Source organism: Chelmon rostratus, chromosome 20 (assembly GCF_017976325.1).
Source record: "Chelmon rostratus isolate fCheRos1 chromosome 20, fCheRos1.pri, whole genome shotgun sequence".
Classification (NCBI taxonomy): domain Eukaryota; kingdom Metazoa; phylum Chordata; class Actinopteri; order Chaetodontiformes; family Chaetodontidae; genus Chelmon; species Chelmon rostratus.
Window position 1 is genome coordinate 22,954,895 of NC_055677.1, and position 24,357 is coordinate 22,979,251.

Here is a 24,357-nt window from a genome sequence, read left to right on the forward strand (position 1 = left end):
CCTGCTACTTTGTTTATTTTTCACTCATTTAGCCCATTCAGTTTCTTTGAATCTTTGAAGATTATTGTGTTGAATATTTTCATGCAATCAGACTGACTATTGTGTGTCTAGAATAAAAGCTCTTTAGAATTTATTTGCCCAATAACCTTCTTTCTTGTGAATGCACTGTACACAGTGCATGTCATAAAAGATATTTTACACACTTCTTTCCATGCTTTCCAGGTGTCAACACTTGAGGATAAAGTGACTGCCCTTGAATTGGTAAGACATTTAGGACCCATTTGTTGTAATGGCTCAATCTCAAGACTAAACCATACATGTCATGTTTCTCCCTTGTCTTTTCTCTCCTCCTTTCTTCTTTAGACAGTCCAGACTGTGTCTTGCAGCAGTAATCCCTGTCAGAATGGAGGAACGTGTCTGAACTTACTCAACTCGTATCACTGTGTGTGTCCCAGCAACTGGGCTGTGAGTTTAATGCTGTTTGTTACAGTATGGGTAATGTAACATATTATTTCTGTATCTCTGCTCTTGAATTTAATTAAAATTAATTCTTTACTTTTAAACTCTAATACTTAAATATTATGTTGCTATGTGTAAAAAACAAATAAAACAGGTAGAGATGGTAAAATACTCTCAATATATCACAAAATCTGAATATACATGTAAAAAATAGTACACAATATTAGTCTGGGTACAAAATAAGAACGAGAAAGCCTATCAGGAAAGGGGAGTCTCACCGAAGTGTTAATGCTGGTCATCATTATGCTCTTTAATCATTGCAACAGATTCCTTGCAAATTAACAGACTTGATTTCTGTGAAAAAGTAAAACATTCCCTAAATTTTCAGCAATAACTTCTTATGGTCCATCTGTTTCTCCGGTTTTGCCATCCATGTTAAATCAACTGAGGTGAATGTTTTCATGGACTGATCACTGTAGATCAAAATGGAAGTGAACCCTGGTGTTAAAACTGCAAGTGCAATGAGAGAGCCCTAAACAACAGGAGTTTTTAAAGTTGACAGCAAAATCTAGTGTTTAAACTAGAATGCACATTTTACATATAACACATTTTATTGCAAATATGCTGAAGTCATATTCTAGATTAATTTTTAAGAATTCACCACAATCCTTTAAAAATGGACAGCAGGCAGTCTGGCCACACCAGACCTAAAGGTGAACACAATATCAACAAGAAAAAAAAAATTCTTACAACTGGACTATAAAGGGGAAACCATTCTGACCTTTGCCACTGTACCGTTTCAGCAGACTTCCAGATTTAACCTTAGTCAACTGCATCCAGATGATCATACTGTAAATAATGATCATACAGTCAGTCAAAAATATTTACATAAGAAATAAAGACATTAGATATAAATAAATGAAAGGAAAGCACAATACAAATTAAAACTTTACCTCAGAATTATTCTCAGAACATGATTCTGATCCAGGTGTCTGTTTCTCCCTTTTCTTCCTTTCTTGCTGTGTGTGTGCAAGGGTCCCAACTGTGCAACAGACGTGAATGAATGTCAGGTGTATTCTGAAACATCGCAGGGTTGTCAGAATGGAGGAACATGTGTCAACACCCCTGGATCATTCACGTATGTCTGAAACTTCCCATAATGTTAGATTGTTATGAATTACATTTTATTGTTTGCTATTTTTTTGGATTTGTGCCCATTCTTGAATGCTATCAAGGAATTTATGTACGTTGTAGAAAGTAGACTAACATATCCTTCTGGGTGTTCCCTGAATGAAGGATGCACTTATCGGTCTCAGTCTCAAGAATTTTTACAGCTCTAAACATGCTAAACTGAATGAGTGGGTGCCCACTAAGCAGCTTTCACAAGACCGAATTCTGACAAATTTATGCAGGCAAGGTTTGTGGTAAGCGAGCTAATAGTTAACAAGTTGAAACCTCATTCAGAAGAGTTTGTGCCTTGTTCCTGATGCAGAGCTGATTACACTGGACAAAGTAAAGTTGCGCCAAAATGTCAGTTCATCTTGAAGAGATTAAGGAAAAACTGTAGTGGAACTCACTGACAGCAAGTGGCTGTGTGATATCTCTTGGAGCTGAACTTTAAAATCCAACCAGCTTCTCAGCTCTCAGCTTTCAAATGCAAAATCATTTGAACTAAAATCAAAGCTGTGGCAAGTGCAACTGGAAAGGTGTGCATTTTGTTTGCATTTTCATACTCTGCAAGAACAAAAGCACACTATGACATCTGGATATGCTGGTGAAAGTGCAAAACTCAATTGAAGTTTGCATCTGTGTTTGGTAAAGCCAACTTCTGTGAGCAGTTCTTTTCAAAATTGTCTCTTGCAAAGAGTCCCACTGAAACCTGACCAGACCAGCATCATCGTCACTACTATCTGATATCAAATGCCTTGTCAAAGAGAAGCAGTTTGATGATGACTAGATGAATCAATGTGCTACTACACCCCTCCAAGATAATAATAGAGATAAGTGATCAAATATGTGTTTGGGGCCTTTATAATCATTCTCCTTGTGATCAAAATGAGTGAATAAAATTATGTTTTGTCTTTGTTTAATAACTTACTGCTTGCTACAGCTAACTGCATTTCTTGCCATTTCTGTTTCTGTGCAGTTGTAACTGTTCTCCAGAATGGACCGGCATTCTCTGTACTGTGCGTTATGACGACTGCAGGAATGCAGGACAGGGCCTGTGTGTACATGGCACATGCATTGATGAAGACCGGGTGATACCTGGACAGGTAACCAATCACTTAAACCAGTCCACTTAACACATTCACAAGTCAGTCAAGTCCACAGTGTCAGCTGAACAGAGAGAATGAAATGTAAATGTAATTTATAGTGAAGGTAGTTCTTACTATCTATCTGCCCAGAGAACCTCTGAGTCAACAAATAAAGGAAAAACAAAGAAAATTTTGATTTGTACTTTCTGTCAAGATTAAACACAATGGTCGTTCTGTTTTTGGTACCTACTGTATATGTCACAGTATAACGGAAGCTTTTACAAGGATAAATTGCCAGGCTGTGAAGGTACAAAGAAACTAACTTATAGTGCCATTTTTGCTATGGGTGGGTAACAGAGAGAATATATAGAGTATATGAAGTCCCAAGGTAGAACAAAGCAAAAAACAACTTTGTAACAGTGGCCATCACTCAGTTGAACAAGTCATGTTATACTACTACCTGTATTTATAAAGTGTGTCACAATGGATGCCTCTCTTCTACTGTAACATAAACATATTTATTTCTGTGCAATATCATTAATGCTGTAGTCACTTTATCCATTCCATGTGCAATCTGTGTATAGTTTGTGAAATTCAACGGTATTCCTGGCAGTATATTTTTTATGCCAATTTTTCTTACAGTTCTTTTGCAGCAATATATATTTTTTATGTATATATATTTTTTACATACTTTTTTCTGACATAAGCCCTTTGTATTATTGTACATTTTTTAATTTAAACACAAGATACTTGTGCTCAAAAAGAGGATTCATTCTCAGTTAAGAACCTTGGAGCCCTAATCTGCCTCTATACATGCCAAAGAGCAGTGATTCCTAACACGTCTCTGGGGGTCATCAGGTGGATACCTCCCTTCAACGGTGTTTCGCCTACTTAGTCCCACGACACCTCCAGGAGGCTAGGTGTCCAAGAGTCACCCCCCCTAGTGCCAGTTTACACTGCTCCTACACACTCCTACACGCTCCTACTAACTGCCATTACCTGCTGCTTGTAACAACCAAATTTCCCCAGCTGGGGATTACTAAAGTATCTTATCTTATCTATCTTATCTCTGTCTACTGCAAACCAAACCTACCTAAACCTGATATTTGACTGGAATGGAGCATTAGAGGAATTCCTACATATATCTATTGGAAATACCAGCAAAAGACATGGGCATGCCATTGTGTGTTCATGTTAAATAACTGCTCTTATATCACAATTCAATATAATTTAATTTTGTTGTTATATATCCATGATTCTGTTTTACTGTAGATATGATTTTGGTTGACAGAGTTTTCACACTGTGACTGTTTTTTTCTGTATAAACAGCCCAAATACAAGTGCATTTGTGAGAGTGGCTGGGAGGCTTCAGCTGGGAATTTGGCCTGTGTGACTGATGTCAATGAGTGTAACCTACCAAACAAACCTTGTTCCACCAACCCTACTGTTCCCTGCTACAACACTCAGGGTTCCTTCTACTGTGGAGCCTGTCCTGCTGGTAACACTCATTCACGGCTCATTCCTGGATCTTATTTTGTGCTGGGGTGGGCTAACTGGGTTTGTGACTTAAAAACCAGAAGCACACATGGAGTCTTAGAACAGTATAGTAAAATCTAGAAAACAGTCTTGGAGTAGGAACAACTAGGGCTTAAACAGTTAATTGAGAATGCTATCAGAGCCTTGAAATAGTTTTCCAGCTCCTAAAACTGTAATTGTAAAATAATGCAATTTAGGGCCACAACTATGTCCCTAGGCTGTCCAAAGTACTGAACTTAAAAAGAAATAGAAAAGGCGGAACATAACAGAATGTAACCAGTGACTGCATCTGGAGGTAAAGTCAGACCCTCTCTGTTTTAAACAAGTCAGTGATGCAGCACAATGCAGCAATGTAACTACTGTCTGACAAACTAGATTCATGGTCAGTGTGTATACCCTGTACACACATACACACACACACACACACACACACACACACACACACACACATATATAACATATATATACTTATAGATACTTTGCCTTTTTTAATTGTGTTAGTCTATTCTAATTTAAAATATTAGATAGTATTTCATTGTGCAAATCTGTATCGCATAATAAGACTATGATTATTATAAAGATTACCCTTCAACCTTGAAAGTAGCAAAAAGAGTTTATAAGGATGACTCATCACTTCCAAGTCAAATTGAACAGGTGAATTTGCTCTCAAGGAATTCAGACTACCAAAAGTAAGTGTGAACAGCTTTAAACGTTACTTGATTCCACAGTGCAATGCATTACATACTCACATGAGAATCCATGTTGCTGGCTCAAATAAGTTACACAATTCCTTTTACTTCTTGACTGTGTGCTCCCAAAGGTTGATTTACAGATTGAGTAGTATCTGAATTCATTTCTCCCTCCCTCTCCATTTTATGGATGATATGGATACTTTTTCATTCTATAAAAGTTGTATTGATCCTGCTCCAGCCTCTTCCTCATGGAATCACAAGTTTGCCATTGCCAACAAATTGAAACTATAAAAAGTCACAAAAATACATACAACGGGAAAAAACTGACCTCACATCGTAGTTTTGTGAGTTGTCACTGTATGTGTATATATCTGTACTTGTGAATGTGGCTTAATGTATAGCCTTAAAAAAAGTTGTTGATTTGTTCTGATTATTTGTTCTGATTATTTCTGTTATGTCTCAGGTTGGCAAGGCAACGGCTACAACTGTCAGGATGTGGATGAATGTTTGACTGACAATGGCAGCTGCTCCACCACTCCCATGGTGCAATGTCTGAACACCATGGGCTCCTTCCACTGTGGTCCCTGCCCTCCAGGTATGAGGGTAGGAAAAGAGTTACAAATCTAGACCTGCAGACAGGTATTAACAAGTCCAAGCCCAAGTAGAGAAATTGCAGGGAATCAGCAAGGATGGTTAGTAACATTGACAAACAGCAAGTAAAGGCAGCCAACACCATAATAAAAATGAAGCAAGCATGTGTGTGATGGATATTTAAGTATAAAATAAATAAGTAAATATAAGTAAATATGCCTCTCACCCACCACTACAGTCACCAAGAGTTCGCTCCCCAGCTGCAGTGCTTTCTACTTGGCATTGTTCACTGGTCACTGCTTTCATCCCAGGCAGACATTGCATTGGGAGAGGAAAGGGCAAAATCAGGAACAACCTACCAAATTTACAAACCAACCTTATAAAATTGTTGCATGTGACATTACTCTTAAAGTTGAACCTCTTCTTGCTGACAATGTATGTAGAGAGCCTAAGAAAAACCTCTCATGCTCTCGCCTGAGCAATATAAACTTTTAGGTGACTGACTCCTCTGAGATCCTGGGCAATAAAGCAACAAACAACCCCCACTAAGTCAAAATCTGACCAGTTTAACCAGAAAGGAAAAGTAACTGTTATCGTCTGCCTTATCTTAAAGATAATTCTTTTTGTTTCTGCAGGTTATGAGGGGGATGGGAGAACATGCACCCAGACCAATATTTGCGCTGCCAATAATGGAGGCTGTCACCCTTTAGCTACTTGCTCCTCCAGCCCAGGTAAAACAAAACATATTCATGATTTCATTACTGTGTCTTCTTTTCTAAGGGAAAGGGCATAAGGAATATTATTTGTGGTTAAGCTTATTAATGACAATCATAAATAATTTTATCACAACACTGTGTTTCACAAATAGTCATATGACATTTGGACATTACAGTAGCAGGGAGAATTATGTATGTTGCCGATTTGCTGAAGGGAGGATAGTGTGACTTTTTAGAATGACCAGGGTAGGGTCTTTTCATCTTCCCTGATTTGAATTTCATTGTTCCCTTCTTAATTGTAAAAAAATATAGTTACTTCAAAAAGATTGCTTTTGAGTACCGCCGGTAATTTTATGTTTTCATTAAAATCAAGTAGTAAAAGCAACATGTCACTTTTGAGAAATGGAAGAGACTTGGATCTTCATGGTTTTATACATTTGTATAAGTGGGTGAGCACAGCGGTTTCCAACACAAGTATTCCCTGTATCTCCACAAAATATACAGTGTAGTGTATCAAATAGGCTTTTTTACAAAAGTGCCTTTTATATTAAGGTGTGCAATGTGAGACATGTCCATGCCCAGTTTTCTTCTTCTTACTCAACCCTTTGACATCCACCAGGTACAAGCCTCCCTATATGTTCCTGCCCTCCAGGCTACATAGGCAATGGTTATGGATCGACTGGTTGCATCCAGACCAGCAACATCTGTCAAACCAACAACCCATGTGTCAATGGACAGTGTATGGTGAGTCTGTCGGACTGTATGTATGTATGGCCATTATGACATGGATGTTGTCTCTAACTCTATGTACAATCACTCATTTTAAAGGTAATATTTTAAGCCCAAAGCCCACAAAGAATTGATTCCTCAACAAGTATTGTGCATATCCAAAACCTGCTGTGGACATGAATGAGTCTTTGAATTCTTAAAGCCTACCTTGCTTTTATGTTAATGAACTTCTCCTGAATAGAGAACCCACAATCAAATCCCTTTGTAACAACAAAATTCATGAATGTCTGACTTGTGCACAACTCCTGTCACAGGCCACAATCTCAGCTCCGGGCTACATCTGCAATTGTAACTCTGGCTGGCAAGGAGTAAACTGCGACCAAAATATTAATGAATGCTCGAGCAACCCCTGTCAGAATGGAGGAACCTGCACCGACAGCATTAATGGATTCTCATGTACTTGCACTGCCCAGTGGACTGGACCACTCTGCCAGAATCAACAGCAAGGTATTGGTGGGACAAGAAGATATGGAGGGACTGGGAAGATGAAGGAGGGGAGGTGAAGGGAAGAAGCAGGGAGGAATGGGCTGAACAGAGGAAGAGATTAGAATGGACGTACAAAGATACATGGAGGAAGAAGTCAAGGGATTAGGTGGGCTGGTTAATAGACTTAGGGACTGTGGCAAGGGACTAATGACATTGTTGTTAATTATTTTATCATCACCCATTTAAAGATGTATCGCATAAACTGGCCAACCTGAAGCACCCTAAACTTAACAAGTAGTGCGCACCAATGTGCAGGATTTCTGGTTCATTCAGTATTGAGTTTTGGTCCTACAAACCTGTAATTAAGATTTTATGGTATACACAAAGTTTTTACCTGTTGTGGTCATATATGTCCAATACATGTGTAAATATGGAGCAGGTTGTAAAGATAGATCAGTAGGCACAGGGGAATGTTTGCTTTCACAGCAAGAAGTCTCCATCAGTTAACATAATGCTTTAGAAGGAAGATGGAATATGTGCCAGTCCTTTAAACAGGTCAAATTCTTTCACTTTGACTTTTATCTGATCAAAATTGCCTTTTCCTTTTAGTGACAAAGGCATATTGTAGACAAACAGGTAAACATTAAAGAGCAGAAGGAACACCCCAACTATTACCGTGTCTGTTGTTTAGCCCATTTTTTATGCAGAATATGTTACACGTCACCTGTCATCAAGTGCTATTGTAAGTGTGTATGTGTGTTCCAGAGTGTGGAGGTTACTTGACGGGCCCTGCTGGTTCCTTCAGTTATCCCAACACCCCTGGTCATGATCAATACGATCACCAGGTCAGCTGTGCCTGGGTGATCCACACTGACGCAAACAAGGTCAGTTACAGTCTCTCTTACTTAAAAAAAGAGATAAAAGAGAGGGTAAAAGAGAATTTGCTGCCCTTTGCTTAGTTTATATCTGTGACTTTATTCTGGATAGGCTTGCACAGTTGGCTTGTTAGAGCTCGGTGCCTGCTCGGATGAGAGGCGAACATTTTCCAGGACAAACTGACGAGGTCCAGTTGCGAACGAATGAATGCCTTGAAGCCCCCAAATTCTGATATACTTTCCCCTGTAACACAGCACTGGAAGTACTATGTACTAGTACTATGTACTAACATGTTTGATTTGGTACAATTACATTATATATTATATATGGTGGTCCAGGGAAATTTTCATCTAGCAATCAGGAAGCAACATTATCAACCTTGTTTTGTTTCTGGTCAGCAAATGATACTGGCCTTCATGAAAAAAACATTTGTTTGTTTTACCTACTGCTGTTCTTAAAACCCTTTCTGCTGGTCAGGTAGTGTACCGTCATTAGAGCTTGTTTGCTGAAGAATAAGGGGTGGCTGAGAGTGTTGAGACCAGCTGAACCACACAACAACTTTTTGTGTTCTAACAGCAAAACAACTAACTAAAAGAGAAAGAGAGAAATTGTCGCTGTTAGCATTAGTATGAAATGTGATAATATTTCAAATGTAGTAGAGTGACCTTTCGAATTCTGTGTGTTCCCTTTTTTAGATTCTGCGTATTACTTTTCCTTTCTTTCATCTGGAGAGCAGCACCAACTGCAACTTTGACTTCCTTCAGATTCATGATGGGGACAGCGCTTCTGCTTATAGAATTGGAAAATTCTGTGGCCAAAATAACCCACAGGAGCTTTACAGCTCCCACAATTCACTATATTTCTGGTTTCGCTCTGACCACTCTGTCAGTGGTGGTGGCTTCACAGTTGCTTGGCAGTCTCAGGACCCAGGTAGGGGTGTTTCATGTGTTTTGATTAAAGTTAATGAGTAATCCTTAAAAAACATAAAATGTCTGACTCTTCTATTTTGAGAGATCTTAAAAATGAGATCAGAAAAGCACCAGTGCTCTGTTGATTATTTCCAGGATATCCTATGATCCTACTGGATCACAGAATAACACAATGGGCCTAATGACAGAGCGGTAACCCCTGCTTAACCAAATGTTTTGTTTTTCAAAAACAACCAAACCAGAATCATTGTCATACGACACAGTTGCAGAGGCCCGAATGGATCTCCTAACTCTACACTGTGTTACAATTCTTCATGTTGGTTGCCTTTCTCAGCAATACCAAACTGATGTTCCTGATCCCATTCCTCATGAAGAACAAGTTACACACAACACATTTCTCATTAGTTAGAGATGCTTCTTTTTAAAAACTAACCTGTCTCACGACAGTCTAACCCCAGCTCACAATCCAACACTTGGTAGATTCTGCTTCACAATGATAGGATCAGTCAGTCAACTCTGGCTCTCTACATCCTGACACGCCCCTCTGTCTGTTTCTTTCTTTCTTCTTCTTATTATTATCATTTTCATTTGTTACATTAAGAAAGATGTGCTCATCGGCAATGTGTTTGTTTTTTTTTTCCTTTTCTCCTTTCTTTTGTCACCAATGTGGCCTATGCCCAGGGCCCGCCCTAGCTCCCACTCTCCCAAGCCACAGTTGAATGTGGTGTGCAATCAACAAAGAGGTGGAAACTTCGAGCATTACCCAAATATTTATCTGAGACTAAGTGTATGGTGGTTCCATAACCACTGTGCAATGGTGCATACCAGGTACAGAACAAAGAAAGTAATCAGCCAGGGCAAAAGGACACCTATGTCGTATTGAAAAAGCTAGTAGAATGAAGCAAAGGGATCATTAAAATAATCAATTAATTGTCACGTATAAAGTAAAAACTTTTGTCTGTTACATACACATTGGTATATTGAATTCTTTGCATTATTAGTATGATGAAGAATTACTTTGGGTTCCAGAAACTTAAGATTGGCATTGGTATTTATTATTTGACATTTCAATCAAGCAATCAATCAATACATATCAATCAATTTATCAACAATCAACATAGCAATTTCAAACAATTAGTACATCATTCAGTTACAGCCGTGGGGCCATATTCATAAAACTTTAAAGTGTAAAGATTTGGTCCTAGTGACAAATTCTAAAAAACAGACATGTTTGTTCATACAGGATGGATTTCCTTACATGTGTTGGGCAGTTCAGTGGTACAATGTCTGCAATCTTAACTGCTAGTGGCTCTGTGGCATCTGAGATGTCATGGACTCACCAATGACAGGCAAAACCTTGATGCATGGACGTCCTGTCAATGCATACAAGAAAACACATTTGTATTTTCTGTGAAAAACTGATAATCCTAGTCATTTCCAACACTGACAGCATTGTTGATGCGAATGCAAATTAAAATTAAAGATAGCTTTTTAAATACCAGTGGGTGCGTTATATTGATTAAAACCATTGCATTACTTCTGATAGCAGTCAACAAATATTGCTTATTTATTCATCTCCTAAGCGTCATCTCACTCTCTTTCCATCACACGTGCAATGAGTGATACTGAAGTGATTGGATTAATCATGTATCAATAAGAAGTATAATATTCATCTACAAGCCTTCTTTAACACTTGCCTTTGTGTTTCTTTTACCCACTGGAGGTCAATGGGTCACTTGGATCATTCCTAACCCATTATTGTCATTCAAATATAATAGACATTTTAGTGATTAGTAGCATTAGCTGTTCAGGAGTAAGGGAGGAGGCAGTGCCATGCCCTCGTCTTTCTCTACAGAACATGTGCCAGCTTTGGTATTGTTGCGTAGTGTAATATAATAAATGGGCTGTTTACATTGATAATTTACATTTTGTGACAGTCAATAACAAGCCTTCAAACTGAACAACAATGGAGAGTGGGAGTGCGAGAGTTGCATACTGCAGCAAGAGAATCACAAGAGTTGCACAGGGGAGCGAGATCTTCTTTGCGACTTACAATTGCTAGTTATTTCTCCTGCAAACAAACAAAACAAACAGCACAGTTGTAACAACATTAGCAGCAAAGTGAATGTAACAGAGCTGGCCCATAATTCAAGGATTCAAGGCTGGCCCAAGGATTGGGTTAACTGGTTCCTACATTAAGTGACTACAGTTATGATGGATGAGGTTGTATGTTGTTGATTTTTGACCTTGAGTGCAGACCTTGCATGCCGACCTTGCATGCCGACCTTGCATGCAGATAAGATTATGCTCTGGGAGCATATGTGCCACGCAAAGGGTTTTGATGGACTAAGTTGAATAATGGTTTATCCTTCTCTGAACTTTCCTTCTCATCTTAGTGTGTGGAGGCGAACTAACTGCCCCCTATGGCAACATTAACTCACCTGGTTACCCTGGAAGCTACCCACCTAGCCGGGACTGCTACTGGACAGTGACAGTGGAGCCCAGATTGCTCATTACCTTTGCATTTGGGACTCTCAGTCTGGAGCATCACCCTAACTGCAACTATGACTTCCTAGAGGTAAGAAATGCTGCCACATATCCCATTATTTTTGCATTAGGTAAAATCAAAAATGTCATGGAAAACTTAAGCCTCAATTAGACGACTGTCACAGCCAGATTGTGTGGGTCTGCTAAAAACAGGGTTTATTTGTTAAGTACTCTAAAGCAGAGCTATCCAAATAATCAATTTTGGTTCAAGTTGTTTATTCTCACATGTACAAGAGTTACAGTGAAACAGTTGTTGACAATGAATTTCTTAGATTTAACCATAGTCCCTCGCTCAAAGTCAACAATTAAGTACCTGGTTGCCTATACAGAGACCACTGTCTTAGTGCTGAATCCAAAGTGCTGTAATACTGACAAAGTTGTGCGCTGGTTAAACCACTCCATGCAACAGGTGTATAATGTAGAACTTTATGCAGTTGTTCTAATTATTGACTTGTGTGACCAAATGTCATAGATCCGGGATGGTCTTCTACCCGAAGATCCTGTTCTGGGGAAGTACTGCAGTACTGCAACGCCGGCCCCCCTGCAGACCACTGGTCCAACTGCATGGGTTCACTTCCATTCTGACTTCAGCGTCGCTGACCGAGGCTTCCACATTACATACACAACATCACCAAGTAAGAAACTCTGCAAACTAAGTCAGACAGTTTATACACAATGTCACAATGTAACACATTATACCTATGCTGTCTCGCATAACATTTATTGGAAGATTATTCTTGACCTTGAGAGCAGTGTAACGGGACAACACAATTTTAGGCTTTAATTCAAATCAGTGGGGTTGCAATTAGCCTTTTAAAAATGCCATCAAGTAATGTTATTTTTATACTTTATTCATCTTTATTTCCTGGTTCAAACACAGGGTTTTAAAACAGTTCAGCAATGTTTCAGCAAACAGAGAAAAAGGTCAATAAAGGGAATGCTGCTCTAATCTGGATGTTGCCCTTGATGTGTGATTGCCAGTCATTAGTTTAATTAGTGATAGAAAACCGCCATCCAACTTCTGAGAAGTATTAAGTCATTTGAGTATTACACAGGAAAAGTACACTTAGCTGATTTTTCACTGTAGTAAAAACAACTTTAGTGACAAAGTGAAAGGATGTTTGTGAATTTCAACAGAACAGCGTACAAAACAAATGACGCTGCTAAAATAAAGTTTAGTTCAGAAGGTGGTGCGGTGGTTTTGCTGTTGCTATTGATTTTTTACCTATACAGCACATATTTTATTGTTGGAGCTGTAGCTTTGAGTGGTCATGTAAAATTAACCCTCTTTTTCTCCGTTCACATACACAAGCAGTCCCATGAAGACCTTGTTGTGTCATTCACAGGGTTGTTGAAATTGTTGAAGGATGTGAAACTGCTCTTTTTCATTTCTGGTTCTTAAAAGTTCATCTAACCCAAAAATACAGTTCATGGCTGAGATCTCTTCATTGCCTTTACACTATGTGTCGTTTCTGATTTGCCAAAATGTCACTTCATGTTATCCTGAACTGAGAAGACTGGAAAAGTTACCTAAATTGACACTCATCAATGATATGAAAAATGATTAAATGAGGGACATTTTGGTGTTGATAGAGACTAAGCAATCCTCTTGATTAAAGGCTGGATCACATCTTGGCAGCTGCACTGTCTTCGGAATTCTAATTTTCTCTACTTTTAAATACTTTACCTAAAGTTTCAGCCCCTTACTGTTGGGAAAGAGACCCATACCATCAAGCAGTTGATCTCCTATCTCTGAGAGTGTCAATGCCCTCCTCTAAGTAATGAGCTGCACAGGTAAATGCAGTCTTCACTCTGGTGTGTGTTGTGTCTTAGGTGACCCTGGTTGTGGTGGCACCTTCACTGACACCGAGGGCATAATCATCTCCCCCAACTGGCCCAATGACTATGCCCACAACCACCAGTGTGTCTATTTGATCAGATTACCTGTGGGTGAGAAAGTGACCCTCAACTTCACCCACATGAACCTGGAGAGTCACAGCAATTGCGCTTTTGATTATGTGGAGGTAGGACTTATATATGTGTATGTCCTTATTTATTTTGTTGTGTTTACTAGCACTGCAAAAAAAAAAAAAAAAAAAAAAATCTAGAAACCATTAATTTTCTTCACAAATATGTTTTTAAAATACAATTGTTTCTTGGATTACATTCAATGGCAATGTGTTTTCCAGTCCTGTCAGGGCTTATGTAGGACATTTCATTATTGTTCGATGCTGTTTTCAAAGGATACTTTTCATTTTGTTTTACAATGGTTTTTGTTTTGTAAAATAGGGCATCACAAACACTAAGCACTGCCTCTTAACACTTACTTCTCCTTCCCAATTTCTTTCCAGGTTCGGGATGGCAGAATGGAGACTGAGCCTCTGATAGGGAGGTACTGTGGGAACTCTCTGCCAGCTCCTATCTTCTCGTCGTCCAACTTCCTGTGGATTCGCTTCAGGTCTGACAGCTCCGTCAGCAGAGCTGGCTTCAGGGCTGTCTACACTGTTGGTGAGATTCCACACATCAGTTATGTTTTGTATATGTATTATACTTCATTCATTAAATGATGGACATTTTTTCAGCAGTGGACACTACTCATTTAGGATTCACACTATTGCTTTTTAATAATAATAATGAGTTCAGACCTCTTTCCTTTTCTCCACCTCTCTCTTTTCTTTCTGTTCATCCTCCTCCTTTTATCACTCGTTGCTCAAGCCTTTTCCAGCAATCCCTTTTAACTGCCTGCTTTGATTGTTGTGTTAAAGTTTAGCTTCCAGCTATGTACTCTGTGTGTTCAATGCATTCAATAGATTCTTAGGTAACGCAGTTCATCTTTCAATTATTCTGGTTTTACTTTTCATCTGTAAGGTTTGTCAGCAGTACAGTGCAATGCTTTTTAGCTGTAAAATTTGCAGGCAGTTTATTTAACATGTCTGCATTTCCAGCAGTGCTTTCAAATTCATTTTACCTACTACATTCACAGGGCATTATTTTGTAGAAAATGTATTTTTTTTCTAGTTAGTATGAATGCTGATTCAGCATTTCTCATTCTAATTTTGTCACGGCTTGGATGGCAGAGGCTCAGGTGCAGATGAAGAACGCAGTACACAGATAAGGAACTATTCTTAGCAGAAATAATTTCACAATACAATGACTAGTCCGAATGGCGATAACCCTGGACGGGAACATATAACTCAAGAGAAACAAGACTGGTAAAGAAACATAAAATGCTGAACACAGGAACACAACAAAGGAACTAGGGAACGCTATCAAATAACTGGGAACAACTAAGGCTACCAACAACTAACCGAACAGGACCAACGAGAGAAAGGGTTTCCTGAAGGTGGCTGTGGGATAGGTTTGGATGGAGTGGCTGGAGGTGAGGCTGATGGCAGCGGGTAAGTGTAGCAGAGGAAGAGGGTCGACTGGAGAATGAGCTGGAGAGTTGGAGAGGCCGAGTTGTCAGGAATCCGAGGTGCATGAGGCAGAAGGCAGCGGGGGTGATCCAGACTACGGCAGAGCAAAAGAAAGCAGAATTACTTTCAAGCACAACAAGCAAAAGAGCAAACTTACTACTTTCGAGGAGCTGGTAATAGCGTGACAGTACCCCCCCTCTACGTGCACCTCCGGGTGCACGTTGGAACCGTTCCGGATGATGTCTTCTAAGGTCCCGGATCAGCGTGGCATCCATGATCTGTCGTCGTGGGACCCAACTCCGTTCTCCAGTCGACCAAGAACTGGAGTCCTCTTCCACGACGGCGCACATCCAACAGTCTCTGAACTGTATACACAGGACCATCCTCCAGCATTCTGGGAGGTGGAGGGGGACAAGAACACTCTCCTTGACAGGCTTGAGCTGTGAAACATGAAAGGTAGGGTGAACTTTCATAGAATCAGGGAGTCTCAATCTCACCGAGCTCTTGTTGATGACCCTCTCCACTTCAAACGGTCCAATGAACCTGGGTGCCAGCTTCCTAGACCCGTAAAGGTAGATCTCTTGCACGTAGCCACACCTTCTCCCCAGGTGCACATGTGGGTGCTGCAATACGTCTCCGATTGGCCTGTCTTTCCATCCTTTGGTTGGCACGGATTAAAGCTGCCCGAGCCTTCCTCCACGTCTTCTCACACCTCTTCACGAACGCCTGAACTGAAGGAATGACAATCTCCTGTTCCTGTGCCGGGAACAGGGGTGGTTGGTAACCAATGGAGCACTGAAAAGGCGAAAGGCCAGAGGAAGAGTTCACCAATGAGTTGTGTGCATATTCCACCCACACCAACTGACTGCTCCACGCCACAGGATTCTCTGCTGTGACACAGCGAAGGTATGTTTCCAAAGACTGGTTCGCTCGTTCCGTCTGACCATTAGACTGAGGGTGGAAACCAGAGGTTAAACTAACAGTGGCTCCCAAAGCTCTACAAAAATGTCTCCATACCTCAGATGTGAATTGCGGTCCCCGGTCCGAGACGATGTCCAACGGTAACCCATGGATCCTGAAAACCTGCTTCACCATTACATCAACCGTCTCTTTGGCAGTCGGTAGTTTAGGGAGGGCGATGAAGTGAGCTGCCTTGAAAAGCGATCAATGACAGTAAGAATTGTTGTGTTACCTTCAGACGGGGGCAATCCTGTGACAAAATCCACAGCGATGTGGGACCAAGAGCGTCGTGGAACAAGCAAGGGCTGCAGCAGGCCAGAGCTCGGCAGATTGGATGCCTTTTGGCGAGCACATACAGGACAGGCGGCGACGAAGTCCCTCACATCCAGAGTGCCACCAGAATCTCTGCTTCAGGACACTGAGCGTTCTGCTGGCCCCGGGGTGACACATCAGTCGAGACGAGTGACCCCACTGAAGAACCTGAGAACGGACAGAGTTAGGCACAAACAGGGAATTAGGAGGGCCGTTACCTGGATCGTCAGACTGGTCTGGAGCTCGACGAACCACGTCCTCAATAGGCCAGGTGAGGGCCGCCACCAGACAGGAACTGGGTAGGATGGATTCTGGTTCTCCAGAACTCTCCTCTTTAGAGTACAGGCGGGAGAGGGCATCGTGTTTCATGTTCTTGGAGCCAGGGCGGTATGTCAGAGTAAACTTGAAACGACCGAAAAACAAAGTCCACCGAGCCTGCCGTGAGTTCAGTCTCTTAGCCGAACGAACATATTCCAAGTTCTTATGGTCTGTCCAGACCACAAATGGCTGCTCAGCCCCCTCCAACCAGTGCCGCCACTCCTCCAAGGCCAGCTTGACAGCAAGCAGCTCCCTGTTTCCAACGTCATAGTTCTGTTCGGCTTGAGATAGGCGACGTGAGAAAAAGGCACAGGGGTGAAGCTTGTTGTCATTGGAGGCACGTTGCGACAGCACTGCTCCCACGCTAGTATCAGAAGCATCTACCTCCACAAAGAACTGACGCTTCGGGTTGGGTTGGACCAGGATTGGGGCAGATGTGAACCGATCCTTCAGCATCCGAAAGGCCAGAGCGGCTTCGGGGGACCAAGCAAAAACCCTGTTGACAGAAGTAAGAGCAGTTAGTGGGGCAGCAACCTTGCTATAGTCTCGAATGAACCGACGGTAAAAGTTGGCAAACCCCAGGAATCTCTGTAACTGCTTTCTGGTCTCTGGTACTGGCCAATCTTTTACTGCGGAAACCTTCTGGGGGTCCATTCGAATCTCTCCACGGGAGATGATGTAGCCCAGGAACGAGGTGGTGGTGGCATGAAACTCGCATTTCTCGGCTTTGACAAACTTCTTCAGGAGCCTCTCCAGAACCATACGGACGTGCTCGGTGTGTTCCTCTGTTGTGCGGGAGTAGATGAGGATGTCATCCAGATACACAAAGACGAACCTGTTGATCATGTCTCGGAGCACGTCGTTCATGAGATTCTGGAAGACTGCAGGCGCATTAGTGAGGCCGAATGGCATGACCAGATACTCAAAGTGACCCAGTGGTGTGTTAAAGGTCGTCTTCCATTCGTCACCTTCACGGATCCGGATCAGGTGGTAAGCATTGCGCAAGTCTAGTTTAGTGAAGAGGTTAGCACCATGCAAGGAGGTAAAGGCAGAGTTAATCAACAGGAGGGGGTAAGTATTCTTTGCTGTGATGTCACTGAGACCTCGTTAGTCAATACAGGGTCGAAGGGACGAGTCACGTTTATCAACAAAGAAAAAAACGGCCCCTACCGGACAAGAAGAGAGTCGGATGATCCCTGCAGCCAATGAGTCCCTGATGTAGTTCTCCATCGCAGTCTGTTCTGGTTTTGACAAGTTGTACAGTCTGCTCCGGGGTAGTGCGGCACCTGACAAGAGATCAATGGCACAATCATACAGTCTGTGGGGAGGGAGCGACATAGCTTTCTCCTTACTGAACACGGGAGCCAGATCATGGTATTCTGCGGGAACTGAAGACAAATCCACGGGGGATGAAGGGCGAGGCTCTGCAGAAGCTGGGGTCAAGGCAGACTGTAGGCAACGAGAATGACATGCAACCCCCCATGACGTAATCTCATTCTTGATCCAGTCGATCTGTGGATTGTGGCGTTGTAGCCAGGGGTGTCCGAGAACCACAGGGGGGTTGGAGTGGTCCAGAATGTGGAAGGTAAGTTGCTCACGATGATTCCCTGCCAAGACCAAACTTGCTGGAGCAGAACGAAAACGAATCTGAGTTAGTGACAGACCATTCAAAGCTCGGGCTGTGATAAGATTGGGCAGGGGTTCTAGTGGAATCAATAACTGTTTGGCCAACTGCTCGTCCAAAAAATTTTCCTCTGCCCCAGAGTCAATTAACATACTTACAGGTGTGGAGAGAGATTGCCAACAGATGGTAGCAGTTAACTGTAAGCGTTGGAGGGAGGAAGTGCATGTGTGGCTCACCCGAACTCCTCCCATTAACGGGGAGCCATCCCTTTTGACAACCTCTTCGGACAGGCCGCCAAGTAGTGTCCTGCAGCTCCACAGTAGAGACAGGCGTTGGCTGCCCTACGTTGTTCCTTTTCCTGGGGAGTCAGTCGAGCCCTGCCAATCTGCATTGCCTCTGGTTCAGCAGGTTGAGGAGTGACTGGGGTTCTTGAACCTGGAACAAGGTGATGGGCCGCAGGAATGGTGGTCCGATGACTTCGCTCTCGCTTCCTCTCCCGAATGCGATTATCCAGACGAATGCTAAGGGAGATGAAGGCATCAAGGTCTGCAGCGTCCTCTCGTGTGGCCAGCTCATCCTTAACCTCCTCATTAAGTCCTCTGTAGAAGGCTTCTTGGAGGGCTGCATCGTTCCACCCGCTCTCCACCGCGAGAGTGCGAAACTCCACTGCATATTCCGCCACACTCAGTCTCCCCTGTCTCAGGTGGGAGAGACGAGAGCCCGCTTCTCTACCATGAACAGGATGGTCAAAAATCTTCTTCATTTCTCCAACGAAGGCCGCGTAGGAGTGGCACAAAGCACTCTGTCTTTCCCAGACAGCAGCACCCCAGTCTCTCGCTGGTCCCTTCAATAATCCAATTAAATACGCTATCCTAGCCCTTTCAGTAGCATACGACAAAGGCTGGAGATCAAAAACTAAGGAAACTTGAGTGAGGAAAGCCTGACAGGATCCTAAATTACCATCATAACGCTCAGGGGTAGGAACAGATGGCTCACGAACAACCGGAAGTGGAGCTATACTAGCATCAGGGGGAGCAGACGAGACAGCAGTAGGCATAGCTTGTGGACTAGCAATGGTGGCTGCTAACTGCGTGGATAACGAAGCAACTTGACTAGTAAGTTGGGACACTTGGTTGATCAATAGATTATTGCTCTCAGCTAATGATCTTAACAAATCGTCATGTCTTCCTAGCAAAGCTCCATGGCTAGCCATAGCGTGCATAATAGGGAACCCAGAAGCCCCCTCGGCACCGGTCACTTCATCTGCTGAGCTCATCGTGGCTGGACCGTAATGTCACGGCTCGGATGACAGAGGCTCAGGTGCAGATGAAGAACTCAGTACACAGATAAAGTATACAAGAATTTATTTACAAAATGTGAATACAACAAACCCCAGAGTGCTAAATACAATAAACAGTGACGTGAGACCAGCAACCAAACTATTCTTAGCAGAAATAATTTCACAATACAATGACTAGTCCGAATGGCGATAACCCTGGACAGGAACATATAACTCAAGAGAAACAAGACTGGTAAAGAAACATAAAATGCTGAACACAGGAACACAACAAAGGAACTAGGGAACGCTATCAAATAACTGGGAACAACTAAGGCTACCAACAACTAACCGAACAGGACCAACGAGAGAAAGGGTTTCCTGAAGGTGGCTGTGGGATAGGTTTGGATGGAGTGGCTGGAGGTGAGGCTGATGGCAGCGGGTAGGTGTAGCAGAGGAAGAGGGTCGACTGGAGAATGAGCTGGAGAGTTGGAGAGGCCGAGTTGTCAGGAATCCGAGGTGCATGAGGCAGAAGGCAGCGGGGGTGATCCAGACTACGGCAGAGCAAAAGAAAGCAGAATTACTTTCAAGCACAACAAGCAAAAGAGCAAACTTACTACTTTCGAGGAGCTGGTAATAAACTGACGGAGTGTAGTTTACGGTCCGGCGTCGAGTCATGGATTGAGGCCGGTATTTATGGCAGAGTGAGAACAATGGAGCAGGGGTAGACCACGCCCCGCCACAGGTGAGTAGAGTTACTAATTGGCAGATTCATCGCACCTGTCTGAGCCTCACACACCAGCCTGCACACGCCCACCTGAGGAAGGAGTGTGAGAGGAAGAGGGAGAGATAGGAGGGAAAGGGGAGAGGGACTGCCACTAGGAGAGGGCAGAGGTGGAGGGCGTGACAAATTTTCACTCTTACTCTGTCCCTTACTTCCTCTCTTCCACTGTTCTGATTGGTGGATTGATATTACTGCTATTTTTGGCAGTTAGATCTCTGTCCTTATTTTTCTGTTAATAGCCTTAAGCTTTTTCAATAGCGTCTTAAATAGAACAGATGTCAAAACTTCAGCTGTTTCAGGTTTAATCCATAATTCAAGCCTACATCTATTTAATGTATCTTCTCTCTCTCTCTCTCATAAGGATAATCATAATGGACTTGATATTCCAGATATTATACACTTTGTTACAAATCAGCCTCAAAGTCTTCAAATTTTTCCTGTATACAATTGGATGCACAATGCAAAGAACATTTGTGGTGAAAAACATGTGCCTGATCAAAAGTGAAGGAAGGGAAAGATTTGCATCATTTGTGTGAGAATTTGGGTTAAAATTGTCTTTAGAAGGATGTGGCACGAGAGAAATTATTTCAGTCTTCAATGTGGAATTGTCACAGATTCAGGAAAAGGTTTGAATCCATACAGTCATTTCCATTAGCCACTGACCAACCTTCGGTCCTTCCTATCCCCAGCTTGTGGAGGCACTTTGTCTGGGACTGGGCAGTTACGCTCTCCATACCACCCCAACGCCTATCCCCACAACAAGGACTGTGAGTGGGTCATTAACCAGCCAGAGGGCTATGTGGTCATCCTCAACTTCCTTTCATTTGATGTTGAAGGAGGCTCTTGCCGTTTTGACTTTGTTGAGGTAAATGAAATCAAATGAATTCAATTTTTCTCTCTGTCCAGTATATTATACCAGTGTATATATACACAGTGACACAAAATATGACATGTCTTAGATCTTAGATGCTAGCTTAGGTGCATTTGTGTTTTGTCACCAAAAAAGCAAATATAAAGAAAATTATTTAATATGTTAATATGTTATTTATATAACATATGTGGTATATATTATGGGTGGATGATGGATGGAAAGAGCAATAGTGGATCAGCTATAATCAGAATATATTACTGTTATAATATTATGTGTGTAAAGAATTTGACTCTGATTTAAACATCAGTCATTCAATGTACTTGCATAGGGAAAAAAGGACATATAATGATATAGTTAAGTAGTGCAAAAAATAAACAATAAACAATATAATGATGCATGCCTCCTCCATCTTCCAGGTCAGGGATGGCTCCACGTCTAGCTCTCCTCTGCTGGGGATATTTTGTGGTGCTGCGATTCCGCCCAGGCTTCAGTCTAGTCAGAGAGCTATGTATATACACTTCAAGACTGACTCCTCTGTCAGCAACCATGGCTTTGAAGCAGCCTATGGATCTGCCCTGGAGGGTGAGAGTATATCATTATTCTGTATCAGCATTGTCATCATTATTAGCAATTTTAGATTCTGACACTAGTGAGGTTTGAGGTTTGTCACCACAGATGATGGGGAGAAACGCTGTTCTCTGAGACTTAAAACTTAAAAAGTACCACACCATGCACAAACACCAAATCCCACTTCCAGTGCATAGCCAACCCATTCTCATTCCCAGAGCACCAAACACAGAGGCTTTGTCACGGCCTCTGAATCTCAGATGCACAAGGTACCCTTTAGCTGTATCTGTGTGATATGCACTAGGCTTTCAACTAATTCCTTTCCAACATCTGGTTAATTTACAGTGGAATTAAAAGCCTGTGTCTCATATAGTCCCTCAACGGTACCTTTTGTGTCACTATGAGTTGTGGAGGGATGTGACAAAGTGCTGTTATTTGTTGCCCTAGGAATGAAGCCAAGCTCACATAGCTACTTTTGACTTAAAAGTCTATCAATCCCAAAAGTTGACCAGGTGTCCTTTTTTTTTTCCTGTACCAGGTTGTGGGGATACTCTAACTAGTCCTTCAGGCACCATCACAAGCCCTGGCCATCCCACCAATTACCCCCATGGTGCCAACTGTACATGGTACATCAGTGTTACTCCAGGCAACCTGGTGCGGTTGTCGTTTGACTCCTTCAATCTGGAATATCACATTAGCTGTAACTTTGATTATGTTGAGGTGTACGACAATGGGACTGTGCAGACTGGAACTAAGATTGGCAGGTACGTGTGAGATTTGTCAATCCATATGTTCAGATTATATTCCATGATAAATTCCAATAATGCTAGTTTTGCTAGCGAAACATGCTTGTTAATACCAACTTGTTATAAGCATTTTTGTGCACACTGAAACAGAAGCCTGTTCTATTTGAATCTGAAGATTTTGATGCCAAGGTTCCAATTTCTTTTCATCTTGTCTTTGGTATTGTTGTCTGTTTCTGCACTTTTAAATTGCCTGTCTGTCTAGTTAACCACTGCACAAAGCATGTAAAAATATTACTTTTTTTCAAACAAAATACTATAAGGATGAAAGACCATTCAAAAATATTGCTGTCCTCTCAAATCAGGCTTTTGTAGCAGGCAATTCCAAACTTTTGAACAATAGTGTATACATATACATAAAATCTCTTGAAAATTAACATTATTCATAAGATTGCTTTCTACTTGTTGTACTTGGTGAGTAAAGAGATTTGGTTGCTTTGCAGGTACTGTGGGCGTTCAGTGCCTCCATCCATCACCAGTACTGACAGCCTACTGACCCTGCTGTTTGTGTCTGACTCAAGTTTAGTCTCCGAGGGATTCTCTGCCAGCTATGTCTCCTTAAATGCTACAACAGGTACAGAACAGATTGGTCAGACAGTCCTTTTTCAGTTCTAAGTGAATGTGTTTGAGACTATTGTTAAATAGCCTTGAACAACAAGCCTATGAATCAAAGTCAGGTTCCACTACAAGATTTAATTATGGAAAAGATCTGATACCCTGAAAGTTGATTGGTTAAGTTGTGTTCCACACTGCTCACTGAACTGTTGGACAGTCTTTCCTGTAACCCACAGCATGATAAACCTCCCAAGCCCTGTGTACAACAATTTGTGTATTGGGATATTTAGACAGATAGTAACTGCACTATTAAATATGCATCGACCATAAAGCATTGAAGAATTGCATGAGGTGTTTATCACTTCTTGTCAATAAGGCCACGTTCAAACTTTCATTACAACTGCATCAAAAAAGCCACCTCCTCATTCATCACAGTAAGACCACTGTGTTGGCAGTGGGGGACCTGACATTTAGTATCCTGCAAAATAATGCAGGGTCATCTGGGGAAAAAAGTTAAAATCTGACTCCACTTCTCCACTTTTGCCTCAACTCAAATGTAATGTGATTTTGCATCTCACTGCCATAGTGTATATGTGGCCTTCCCAAAAGGCAAGCCAATCCTCACTATTAAAACAAGCTCACCACAGTGTGCTTTTTGATAGATCTTTTGACAGAAATCCAGCTCCTGACAGATCATTGATCATTTGTGCAATTAATCAGGCCTTGTACACATCAATTGCACATTAAATGACAACCAATCTGATTTTTGTTTATTTTTAATCAGCTTTATCCATACAGTCTGCTTGGCTTTAACTGAACAAACTGTCATAAATCGGTCATTCCAACCTTATGAATTTGCAAATGATGATGTTTGTGTGCAAGTCTTTAACTGCCATGCCATGATTTTAATAATTTGAACAGAATATCAATATTAATTTTGTATTACATTCATTTACGTTACATATTTGATTTGATTTTAGTTGATTTCTTTGTCACATTTGAACTCTAAAGTGGCCCACTTAAAAAGCACACATTTAATAATCTATTGACAAAGA

At 41.6% G+C, this 24,357-nt stretch overlaps 1 protein-coding gene across 1 annotated transcript in view; it reads left to right on the forward strand.

Moving 5' to 3' along the window:
* Positions 1 to 24,357, forward strand: part of cubn (cubilin (intrinsic factor-cobalamin receptor)) — a 144,549-nt gene that overhangs the window by 12,785 nt on the left and 107,407 nt on the right. Inside the window, exons 4-22 of the mRNA XM_041961353.1 lie at positions 223 to 261; positions 364 to 465; positions 1,494 to 1,597; positions 2,606 to 2,732; positions 4,044 to 4,212; positions 5,406 to 5,537; positions 6,169 to 6,264; positions 6,869 to 6,993; positions 7,293 to 7,485; positions 8,230 to 8,348; positions 9,036 to 9,270; positions 11,666 to 11,847; positions 12,289 to 12,451; positions 13,650 to 13,840; positions 14,168 to 14,324; positions 21,196 to 21,371; positions 21,794 to 21,959; positions 22,483 to 22,708; positions 23,191 to 23,321. Coding sequence (XP_041817287.1) covers positions 223 to 261; positions 364 to 465; positions 1,494 to 1,597; positions 2,606 to 2,732; positions 4,044 to 4,212; positions 5,406 to 5,537; positions 6,169 to 6,264; positions 6,869 to 6,993; positions 7,293 to 7,485; positions 8,230 to 8,348; positions 9,036 to 9,270; positions 11,666 to 11,847; positions 12,289 to 12,451; positions 13,650 to 13,840; positions 14,168 to 14,324; positions 21,196 to 21,371; positions 21,794 to 21,959; positions 22,483 to 22,708; positions 23,191 to 23,321 — 2,833 coding nt within the window. The remainder of the gene's footprint in view (positions 1 to 222; positions 262 to 363; positions 466 to 1,493; positions 1,598 to 2,605; positions 2,733 to 4,043; positions 4,213 to 5,405; positions 5,538 to 6,168; positions 6,265 to 6,868; positions 6,994 to 7,292; positions 7,486 to 8,229; positions 8,349 to 9,035; positions 9,271 to 11,665; positions 11,848 to 12,288; positions 12,452 to 13,649; positions 13,841 to 14,167; positions 14,325 to 21,195; positions 21,372 to 21,793; positions 21,960 to 22,482; positions 22,709 to 23,190; positions 23,322 to 24,357) is intronic.